The sequence below is a fragment of the Mytilus californianus genome, unplaced genomic scaffold, assembly GCF_021869535.1.
Source record: "Mytilus californianus isolate M0D057914Y unplaced genomic scaffold, xbMytCali1.0.p SCAF_1, whole genome shotgun sequence".
Lineage (NCBI taxonomy): Eukaryota > Metazoa > Mollusca > Bivalvia > Mytilida > Mytilidae > Mytilus > Mytilus californianus.
In genome coordinates this window covers 30,093,229-30,105,849 of record NW_026262581.1, presented here as the reverse complement: position 1 = coordinate 30,105,849, position 12,621 = coordinate 30,093,229, and the positions used below count along the sequence as shown (strand labels likewise).

Sequence of the window (12,621 nt, the reverse complement as noted above, 5' to 3'; positions counted from 1 at the left end):
TGAATCTTAATGTACAGTAACTACTTAGGCTTGATGCAAATTATTACTGCATTGCTATTGTTGGTTCTTAATGAGATTCTTCAAGCGTCCTCCCCATTGAAGCCCTATTAAAACTTTGTACCCCAAGTTCTTTTAACCACTGTTCCCCAGGGCAACTATTCCTACAAACTTAAGGGGAGGGTTGGGATTCCGCTAACATGTTTAACCCCGCCACATTCTTTATGTATGTGTATGTCCCAAGTCTTTAATTTACATATTTGTTTTTCGTTTATTTTTGTACATAAAATAGGCCGCTAGTTTTTCTCGTTTGAATTGTATTACATTTGTCATTTCGGGTCCTTTTTATAGCTGACTATGCGGTATGGGCTGTGATCATTGTTGAAGGCCGTACGGTGACTTTAATTGTAAATTTCTGTGTCATTTGGTTTCTTGTTGAGAGTTGCGTTTTTGAACAAACCAGCGTATCCCAAGGCCTTGATAACCTCTGTAGGCCCCAAATAAGACGAAAAAAAACATCAAAATTGGAGAGAAAACTGAAAAAAATTGTTTCTAACCTCAGGGATATTAACCCTTGGCTATCTTAGATTTAATGCAATCAGTATGCATCAGCATCAGGGTACAGCTCATTTGCATATCATTTGCATATTTTTACAAATACTCGAAATTTAGACAATTTCTGATAACAATTCAGCATGCCAAGGGTTAATATCCCTGAGGTTAGAAACCATTTGTTTTCTGTTTTCTCTCCAATTTTGATGTTTTTTCGTCTTATTTGGGGCCTACAGAGGTTATCAAGGCTTTGGGATACGCTGGTTTGTTCAAAAACGCAACTCTCAACAAGAAACCAAATGACACAGAAATTAACAATTATAGGTCACCGTACGGCCTTCAACAATGATCACAGCCCATACCGCATAGTCAGCTATAAAAGGACCCGAAATGACAAATGTAATACAATTCAAACGAGAAAAACTAGCGGCCTATTTTATGTACAAAAATAAACGAAAAACAAATATGTAAATTAAAGACTCGGGAAAGACACATACATTAAGAATGTGGCGGGGTTAAACATGTTAGCGGGATCCCAAACCTCCCTCTAAGTGTGTAGGAATAGTTGTCCTGGGGAACAGTGGTTAAAAGAACTTGGGGTACAAAGTTTTAATAGGGCTTCAATGGGGAGGACGCTTGAAGAATCTCATTAAGAACCAACAATAGCAATACAGTTATAATTTGCATCAAGCCTCAGTAGTACATTAAGATTCAAGTGTGTACAAATGAAGGTACAGAGATCCGTGGGTCTGAGCACTATGAGTCCAAAGTTTAACATAGTCTTTATTGGGAAAAGCTTAAAATTCATCTTATTCAGAACCTGCAATGCCAAACATAATTAGAGGATCCAGGGAGCTTGAATTGCTCCCCTATTCAACTGGGTCTCATTTGACTTCATTATAAATAAAGTTCTAGTATGTGCAAGTCTGAGGTGCTAGTGAATAACTTTAATTAAGCTTGATTGCATAAAGTGTTCAATATTCTAAAAAAAAAAAAAAAGATGAATTTGTTTACGATACAAACTTTGCCTTTACTGGCGACCATTTTGAAATTCCTATCGCTTCAAAAAGTGAAAAGTTAAACTATAAGGTTGTCGTTATTATCAGATAGCGGTCAGGAGTCTGTAATTCAGTGGTTGTCATTTGTTGCTGTGTTACATATTCGTGTTTCGGTCTTTGTTTGTACATTATTAAAACCGTTATTTTCACTCGTTTGCATTAAATTGTTGAACAGCTGTCATTTCGGGGACTCTCCCTCTGGTATCTTTCGTCCCTCTTTTATAGCTGACTATGCGGGGGCTTTTCTCATTATTGAGGGCATTATGATGACCTATAGTTGCTTATTTCTGTGTCATTTAGTCTTTTGGCAATCATAATACATATTCTTTTATATATATAGCGATGTCGTTTTTACGACATAGCTATGTCGTTATTACGACATAGCTATAGTGATGTCGTAATTACGACTTGTTATGTCGAAATTACGACATAGCGATGTCGTTATAACGACATGTTATGTCGAAATTACGACATAGCGATGTCGTTATAACGACATGTTATGTCGAAATTACGACATAGCGATGTCGTTTAAACGACATGTTATGTCGTTTTAACGACATGTTATGTCGAAATTACGACATAGTGATGTCGTTATTACGACATGTTATGTCGTAATTACGACATAAAAATTTTTTTTTGAATGGCCCTTATCGGCTTCCGTAAAAGTAAGATCATCTTTGCATATTTATTCATGGTTGTCATGCTTTCGATCGCGACAGTAAGAGCCCAAATCAGCCTGTGGTTCAATTAAGGCTGTAATTATGACCGGACTATTTGTAGTGTGGAATGTGAAATTAGTTTAAATGCAAAATATGAAAATACATTAAAACAATTGAAATAATAAAACGTTGTTTGAAAACTAATTTTACATTATAAATAGTCCGGTCATATAGTTATTATTTTTTTCTGATTCGCTTACATTCAGTTTTTTACTTTTGGTGGGAATTTTAAGCCTTTTTTTATATTTATTACAAAAATATATAGAAACTTTTAAAATGCTTTTCTTTACATGATACTACTTGGAGATGACATAAAATATAACTACAATCGATTAAATAAAACTAAACCAGAATTGAGAGTAACATAATAAACGTCACTGGCATATCTATTTATATTGACTATTTGAATTTACTAAAGTTCATATTGGCAGCTTTTATACGCTTATTAAACGTCCACAAGATAGTAATTTCAAAATCATAAAGTAAAACCAGAGACATATGTCTCTGGTAAAACTATTAAGAACTGTGAACGTTTAGAAATTTTGGCTTCGTAATCACGTCGTACAAAGCTACAACTGGCTTGAAACTTAAGTTCATATTGGCAGCTTTTAGGCTCACCAAACGTCCACAAGATAGTTATTTCAAAATCATTAAGTGAAACTATTTAAGAACTGTAAACGTTTGAAAATTTTGGCTTCGTAATCACGTCGTACAAAGCTACAACTCCCTTAAAACTGGCAGAAACTACAAGCAATCGACTTGATCTTTGATCAAAATAAATCCCAGCAGGTCCATCCACACCATCAAGTTTACTCAAAAGAGATTTACTTTGTTGTCCGTCTGAAGATGTTACCAAGATATTTTGCGAGAGATTTCCGACCACGAAAACGTATCCCTCCCAATTATAGGCGAGGGCACAAGGATATTTGAGAGACGGGTCGCGAAATTTCCAAATCTCGTTTCCATCGAGATCGCAGCAGTATACTGTGTTGTTAATCTCGTCTGAATAATACACGCAGTCGTTGTTGGCATTGATGCAGTAAACAGTATTAACTTTGGCTGGAACTGTCTGCAGAATTTTTCCACTCAGGTTCATTATCTGGATTTTATGGCCATTACAGCCTACGAACAATTTTTCGTCGTTGTAGAAAATAGCCCAGCACTGGTCCGTCATCTTGATGTTTTGGTATATAGGGTAGCCATTGCTGACAACATCAAATATTTGTACAATATTGTCCTCAGGAAAGCTGACAGCGATTCGGTCTCCATCTAGACGGGTTATATCATATGGTTTCCCGGTCACGCCAATATCCCTGTTGTGTGTTCCATCAATATTAAACATTATAAGCTTTTTATTATCACTCCAGTCGGCAAACAGAAGTTTTTCATCGGCTAAAATTACACAGCCTCTTAGATCAACCGGTATTTTGGACTTTCGTTTACATGTCTTGATCTTCTTTACAATTTTCAGCATAACTCTTTTAGGATCTGTTGTTTCCATTACCCGTGATGCAATACTTTTAGTAGAGTTCCTATTCTCCGCCCTGGTAACAGATTCTGGGATTGCCACAGGAGGAGGTTTTTCTTGGGTGTCAATACTTCCAAAACTTTTTATATCGTTAGTAAGTGATATGATTTTTCCATTTAAATGCAGGTACAGTTGTAAGTTCTCGCCTTCATTTTCATTAAGAGTTCTTTCAATTAATCGTTTCTCCTTTGTAAACATCTTCTCCAACTTATTGGATGCAAGGAGAGTTTGGACACCAGAGCCAATCCTCTTTATACATCCAGATATTGTCTGAATATCAACTAGTTGTTGCTTTTTGGTGTCGATGTCAAATAAAAACTCTGCGATGTCTAAACTGTGCTTCTGTTCACCTACTATCAATTCGTCTAAAATGTCCTTTTCAAGCTTGTCAAGATGCTCGTTGAGTGCTTTTCGGACATTTTTAATTTCCGACTGTAAAACATTTTTCTGTTCATTGAGAAGTTTTATATTGTCAGTACGATGGCATTTGATTTTTTCTATTCTTTCTAAGACACTGACAAGATCGTCATCCATTTTTGTAGAAGCAATTGATGCTCTCGGACTTTGAGATTCCTCATCGACCGGTTTGACGTCACATTGGCGATGAGTGTCGGTAACGCAATTGACACAACACAAAGTAGAATGTGATTGGCAGAAAAAGTCAAACTTCTTCTTGTGATCGTTACACTCGGTTTTTAACTCATTTAGAAACGGTCTGAGGAGAGGATAAATATCCTCGTTAAAAGTGCTGTGATCTTTTGACAGCTTGGATGATTGGTGGAGTTCCTCGCATTCTTTACAAAGTCCCTCCATGCAAACGGAACACCAAACCATGGCCTGTCGATGAGCCTTCCTTGTCTCACATGGTCCGCAAAATAGGAATGGTGTACTAGCCATCTCACAAAAGCTGGGAAAGTGAGAAAAATAGCATTACATTAAATTATTTACAACAATCTAGCATTCAAAATGTATCCCACATATTAAAATAAATCGGAAAGTTCTTCCATTTGCTTCCGAGTTCAAATGAATAAATGTGTACATATTTAATTTTTGGTTAAAGTAAGTTCAAAGATGTAAATTATACGCCATAGAAAACAATGAACTTTTAAAAATAATATTGCTTTACGTGTAAGGGGACTATCATTTGATTTTCTGGGGGAGGATATGGGGCAGGAGGATTTTGAAAATGAATGATACGAGCTGAAAATAAATAGCCTTGCATTAGACAGGATGAAAATGAATATTTTGCAATACTAAATAGAGGAAACAAATGTGTACAAAAGCAAAAATAAATAAAACAATTGTGTACAAAAGTGAATATATATAATTATCATGCGTAGCAACAGATGAAAATGAATAGTTAATCCGCAGACCCCCCCCCCCCTAAACCCAACCCAACCCGACCCACCCAGAATATCAAATGAACGTCCCCTAAGCGAAGTAAGAGTTTTGTTTTACCTGTCCTTGAAAATCAAGTGTACGATTTATTTGCTAAGAACGATTGATACATATAGAGGAAGTTAACATTTTGTAGTTGTTCAGACAAATAAATTATGACGTTGATGTCGCTTGCCAAGAGGCCAGTCATTTTCCTTAGATACTTAGACAAGTTTGAGAGAATTAACAGGAATGACATGTCAATTCAAAACCAAAAGTGTATCTCAAAAGTGATTCTGTTTATAAATTGTCTTTCAAAATTCGAATAAAGTTTGATTTCAGGTGTCCTCCAATCCAAAATTTTACTAAAACATGTTAATATTTGTAAGATTATATCAAAATGTCTGAAGTACATGTATCAATCGATAAGACAAATTAACATTTTGGTTTAATGAAATTTATTTTGGAAAAAAATGGAAGACCTTTAAAGTATATCATTTAGACCCTTTTTATAAAAAAAAATATCATCATATTTCTGATATTGAGTATGTAAGTGAAACAAATACAGAGAACATTGGCCATTCCTCTTTTTTTAATTGAACATGGAAGTCTTCTTAATATAATTCTTCCTTGCATAGAACAACAACATTGCCCATATAATTAATGTCATTAATGATATAAATGATGAATTTCATTTCTTCTTTCATTGCGAACGAACGAAATAAAAATGTAAGAAACAATCTGAAATTGTCTTTCATATGAGTTTCACTTACAAAAGAGCCTCAATCTAACAAATTGTCAAAGGTACAAAGTCTAGGTTCCTTTTTAAAACGGTCAATAGAACTGAGAACAAGGGAATCTTGATTAACTGATTGTTAAAAGATTTGTTGGATATATATTGTAATTTGTATTTTGTTTGTCACAAGCTGTACTTTACATATGCTTTTGTGCAATAAAGATTATTTTATTATTAATTTGCAACTAGTCATGATAGACATTGATATAAAGTTGAACCCGTTACAGCCATTTTTTTTATTTAGTTGCCTTAGGGAGCTACCATTTGATTTGAATAGGGGGGCTAGGATGAAAAATTTAGTCCTGCCTTTTTTTAGTTGTAATCTCTGTCCTGCCTTTTTATTTTTCACTCTATTCGGTCCTGCTTATTTTTTTGAGTTTATCCTGACTTTTTTTACATAAATTGTCATCCTGCCTTTTATTTTGCAAAGTGTCTCATCCTGCCTTTTTTTTTTACTCAAAACTCCTGTCCTGTCTATTTTTTTTCAAATTTCATCCTAGCCCCCCCCCATAAAAATCAAATGGTAGCTCCCTTAGATCAACTGACTTCAAATTTTCAAATTATTAATCGATGATATATAGAAAGTTATTCCTACCTTATATCTTTGTCGTAAATGTCAGTCTCCCTTTGATTACAACATTTTTTAGTAATAAGGAAATATGAATTTAGGTACAATTAATTAATTTGTATGGTATATTAAAGCAAAAACAATCGCCGGATTTAAGCACTTCATTCTACCGGATTTTGTACATTCTAAAAAGTTATAACGGGCTTTCATTTTGACAATTCATAAAATAAGTTCCGAGTATTGTCTAAATCGTGGGGGGAAAATACGCAATGAATCTTCCGCCTAATAAGTATTTTTGATGAGAAAAATTATATTGATCAGGGTTTTTATAAAATATCAACTTTCAACATACTATTATTTTTTTTATTGCATATAACACGAGAGCATTTTACTATGACATGCAGACATGCCAAACAGCTACAACAGATAGCAAAGCTTCTCGATTTGAAATATGTTCAAATAAACTCCGAATAGGATCTAAGGTAAACCAAAATAAATCTTAACAACTACAATCAGCAAGATGTATGTGATTTACCAAATAAAAACTGAGTCTATTAAGTTCTTGCAAGAATATCATTGAATGAAAATTACCTTTCCAAGTACGTGCAGTTATGGAACTGTAGTTCATAGGTCCTTTCCTAATTATTTATATTTGGATTGCCAAAATATCACATGGACCATTAGTGCTACGCTTCAGCAGCAAATGCCAAATCAGCAGCAAATGCCAATCAGCAGCAAATGCCAAATCAGCAGCAATTGCCAAAAAATAATAAACATTTTTGGGGAAACGATATATGCATGATTGGATGAATCTTGTTTGATTTACGTCTAGTGGCAAATAATGCATACATATTATATTTACGAGATTGATTTTCTCGCTTGAGCCGGTACGGCGAAAGTGAGAAAAGCAATCGAGTTGAGATGATCAATGATAATCTGTTTATCGCTATTTTACCTATGACGACGTTGTCAATTTCATGTCAATTTCATTAGCAACGCCACGTGCCCCCTTAGTTTCCATCGATAATTTTTCATATCACTCGACTCCACTGAGAAAGGAAATTATCAGTCAGCAAGATCAAAGGAAAATTTCGTAAAATAACGATAAATATAATTCTTGAAATCAGTCAAACATGAAGTCTGACATATGCTGTGTGTAATAGCGTTTTGGTATAATTATATTTATGTAGACCTCTTCTTCAGTCAAGATTATTATCGACATGAAACTGGCCAACTGTAATTACTTAACCATGAAAACGAGGTCACAGCATCCTTTGGACCTACCTTTTTTAATGGTTTATATCTTGCATATGTGATGATACGTTTATTTGGAACTCTGAAAACTAAAACTCACCCGACAACATGGTATCAGTGTCTATTGACCAATGGGTACGGCCAGTAGCCTGTTAAATTAGTACAGGAGATGTGAGTGCTTAGCATACGCATCATGTTGAAATATAATACGTAAATGTGATCTGGTCTACAATGAAATAAAAGCCAAATTTATATTTTGTCGTACGTTTCAGCAACAAACTTGTTGGTATCCAAATTACTTTATTTTAAATTTTCTACGCCTTAACTATGACAAATCAACTATTAAATTGAGACCAAAACATCATTTTGACATTATTATGTAAATATAAATAAGAAAATGTGGTATGAGTGCCAATGAGACAACTCTCCATCCAAGACACAATGTATAAAAAGTTAACAATTATAGGTCAAAGTACGGCCTTCAACACGGAGCATTGGCTCACACCGAACAACAAGCTATAAAGGGCCCCAAAATGACTAATGTTAAACAATTCAAAAAGGAAAACCAACGGTCTAATCTACATAAAAAACGAGAAACGAGAAACACATATGAACCACACCAACAAACGACAACCACTGAACAACAGGCTCCTGACTTAGGACAGGTGCATAAAAATGCAGCGGGTTAAAACGTTTTTACAGGCGCCAACCTTCACCATAACCTGTGACAGAGCGTAACATTACAACATAAAAAGACACACTATAAAATATCAATTGAAATGGCTTAACTCGATCAAAAGGACATTAAACAAAAACAAGTAAATACAATGTAGTTCATATTTTGATATATTCAATGGTATACATGTAGTAGCATGTTGAAAAACACACATGTTTCACGACAAAATATCGTAAACCAAAACGATATCCTAAATCCACCTACTCTTAAATCGTGATCAATCAACCTGAGAATTGTGGATAACCTATTCTGCTGAAGATTACATTTTAATGTAGTTGCAGATGAAATCACGGCATATCTCGTTATATAAATAACCTGAACTGGAAAAGTAAATCACATAATTGTTTCATTAACAATTTAAAAATCGTGATCATTCAGTCATAATATAAATTAATCATTTCACAATAAATACAAATTTTAATTTTACATTGTCATCATCTCTGAGAAACTTTGTTTAATGGCGATATCACATATATGAAAATTTAGTATCATGACATTAATCGATAACCACAATGTTTGTCAATCCTAAAATTGTGAAAATTCATCCATGAGATTTAGGAAATACTATCTCTTTGATATGAAACTAACGTTTCCATTTCATGTTTTTCGTTTCATGTTATTCATTTTATCAAAGTTTTACTGCTTTCAATCTAAAAAAATCGTAAGGGTTCCGCGGAACCCAGTGTCTTGCCTACTTTTGCTGTTAGTCGCAGGCTCAACAAAAATGGGAAAAAAAATATTAAAAATGTTCCTCTAGATACTATCTTTTGATTGCAAGAAGCTTCTATCCAAGTTTGGTAAAAATCCAGGATGGTTTATGAATCTAATTAATGTTATAAAAACTTTAACTGCAGACTGTATGTAATGTTAACTGGAAGAAAAACTAAGTCCATTTATAAGTAATATACGGAAAAACAGGAAATAGATTTTTACAAAATTTCCTTCTAGATACTAGCTTTTGATCATAAGCAAGCTTCTGTCCAAGTTTGGTACAAATCCAGGATAGTTTAAGAAAGTTATTAAAATTTTAAAAACTTTAACCACAGAGTGAATGTAATGTTAACTGACAGAAAAACTAAGTCCATTTATAAGTAAAATACGGATAAACAGGATTTTTTTTTACAAAATTTACTTCTGGATACTATCTTATGATCATAAACAAGCTTCTGTCCAAGTTTGGTAGAAATCCAGGATAGTTTAAGAAAGTTATTAAAATTTCAAAAACTTTAACCACAGAGTGAATATTTGTGGACGCCACCGACGACGCCAACGACGGAATGTAGGATCGCTATATGTCTCGCTAATGCGACAAAAGTCGCAGGCTCGACAAAAATCATCCATGAATGGGACCTAATAACATTATAGTGTTCTATTAGGTCTCTGTCCTTGAAAAAGAGGTCACACCAGCTATTAATTCTTGACTTAACAAAATACTGCGCCCTGTGTTGATGTAACATTTGAACGAGTCATGTGCTCTGTACACGTTAACTTTTTAAAATCTGAAATACACCACAAAATTTTTTAACCCAACTGCGTGACCTGAAAAACTCGTTTATATTATTTATGGTCAAACTGGACTCCCTGCCGTATCCTTTAACTGATCTTAACTAACAAGGTCATTATGCCTTTTTGACTGATTTTTCAAGCATCTTGCTGTAGTTCCATGTACCTTATCCATGCCTTCATAATTTCATCATGTATCCCATGGACATATGAAAATAATTATCAAAATCCTCATCCCTTTGCTCAACGTATCACGATGACGTCGACTGTTACCCAACGAAACGCAAAAATGACGGGATATAACGTCGTCTAAAACAAACACATTGATGGAAAGATAACGATTTGAATCAGACACGACACTTTGATAATGTTATAGCTACTCATCATGCTTTAAAGCAATTAATATTGTGAGGGAACCAAAAACTTAATTTGAATAAATGATGTTGGGTACAAGTCAATAAGCCAAGCACCCAAGCGACAAAAAAAAAACCGGAAAATTTCTAACCATAGTTAAAGACCATTTTTTTTAATATCTATATTAGACCATCCTTTTGATAATTTATAGGATGCTTTCTTTAGTAAGTTAGTGTGATATTAAATCTGCCTAACATTAAGCTACTTGGGAACGCGAACTTAACCATGACCGCTGAAGTATAAAATCAAGGTCATACCATCCTTTAATATCTTTGTATTGTGTGGTGAAGATGCATTGTGATATCACATCTGTTTTGCTGACCGTAACTTTTTTGATAAACCCGTCTGCAATCGATATTGTTGTCTTGCATAGAACTTATGAATGAGCATTTCCAGCAAAATGTATTTATAGTGGAGAAAATATAACTACACAAGCAGACATGAACCACCTTGGAACAAATACCACTACAAATTCAAAATTGAACCTATCTGAAAATACTTCACAATTTATGCAAACATGATCATAAATTAATCTTCCGGGGCAGTGTTGTCAAGACCAAAGTGCATCTACAGAGTCGGATGGCTTATTGCACAGGTGGAAGCGAGCCTATCTCAACAGACAATTGCACTGCATAAATAATAAAATGCTCCGCTGGGCACAGCTTGATACGACCGCAGAGGTCGAACCCTGAACAGTTGGGACAAGTATGGACACAACATTCAAGCTTGATACAGCACTGAATTTGGATTGTGATTAAATATTTGACACAGCATAGGTTTCTGACACAGAATGAATGTGGTCTAAGAACTTAAAATTTTTTGATTTGCCTATTCAAACCATATCATTATTATTTGCTTTTATATATAAATCAGAAATAACCAATTTAAAATGGAAAATTTTAAAGAAAAAAAAGGGGAAAAAAATCCCCCCCCCAAATTTTTTGAACCCCCTTATGATTCACCACCCCCAAACTCAATCCCAGCCTTCCCTTTGAGGTATGGTACCTGCAGTACAATTTCAGAGGGATTCATACACTTGAACACAAGTTATTGTTAGGAAACTAGAAAAATGCTTGTTTTTTGGCCTCAAATTCCTAAACGTTTAGGGCAATTACCCCCAAACTCAAACCCAGCTTTCCCTTTGTGATATGGAACCTTGTAGTACAATTTCATAAAGATCCAAACACTTACACACGAGTTATGGTCCTGAAACTAGAAAAATGCTTGTTTTTTGCCCCTTTTTTTGCCCCTAATTCCTAAAATTTTGAAGCAATTACCCCCAAAATCATTCCCAGCCTTCCCTTTGTGGTATGGTACCTTGCAGTACAATTTCAGAGAGATCCATACACTTGAACACAAGTTATTGTCATGAAACTAGAAAAATGCTTGTTTTTTGTGTCTTTTTTTGGCCCCTTATTCCTAATATTTTGAGGCAATTAACCCCAAAATCAATCCCAGCATTCCCTGTGTGATATGGAACCTTGTGGTACAATGTCAGAGAGATCCATACACTAACACACAAGTTATGTCTGGAAGTTACAAAAATGCTTATTTTTGGCCCCTTGTTCCTTAACTGTTGGTACCATAACCCCCAAAATCAATCCCAACCTTTCTTTTGTGGTATTGAACCTTATGGTAAAATTTCATAGAGATCCATTCACTTAAACTAAAGTTAGAGTGCGAAAACCATTGTGTCTTCGGACGACGACGACAACGTCATACCAATATTCGACCGCAAAAATTTTTTGCGGTCGTATAAAAATTAATTTACACGGAAGAAGGCCCACAGCATAGGCAGATTTAAATATACCTGGACACAAGCACGCTGCACAGGCAGTGGATATCTATTTAGACAAACAGCACACTGCATATGAAGAAATGAAACTAACAAACAGCACTTCAAAGGTTGAAATGAATTTACTTAAGACTATAGTATACAGCACAGGCATTGGTCAACTTACATGAAAAACATCACACTTGACAGGCAGAAGTGAAACTAACTCGGAAAGAGACCTCACTTCACAAGCAAAAGAGGGCCTACATGGACACAAAGAAAATTGAACCTACATTGGCAGACGGCACATTGCATAGGGAGCCAACATGTTCAGATAGCAACCAT

General features: G+C 34.7%; 1 protein-coding gene across 1 annotated transcript; it reads right to left on the bottom strand.

The window, feature by feature from the left end:
- Positions 1 to 2,592: 2,592 nt before the first annotated feature.
- Positions 2,593 to 6,722, bottom strand: LOC127701148 (uncharacterized). The gene is made up of 2 exons (XM_052204962.1): positions 6,623 to 6,722; positions 2,593 to 4,761 (listed from the first exon to the last, which is right to left on the bottom strand). Exon 2 carries the CDS (start codon positions 4,749 to 4,751, stop codon positions 2,991 to 2,993), a length of 1,761 nt encoding a protein of 586 aa, XP_052060922.1. The 5' UTR covers positions 4,752 to 4,761; positions 6,623 to 6,722; the 3' UTR covers positions 2,593 to 2,990.
- Between the last annotated feature and the right edge of the window lie 5,899 nt (positions 6,723 to 12,621).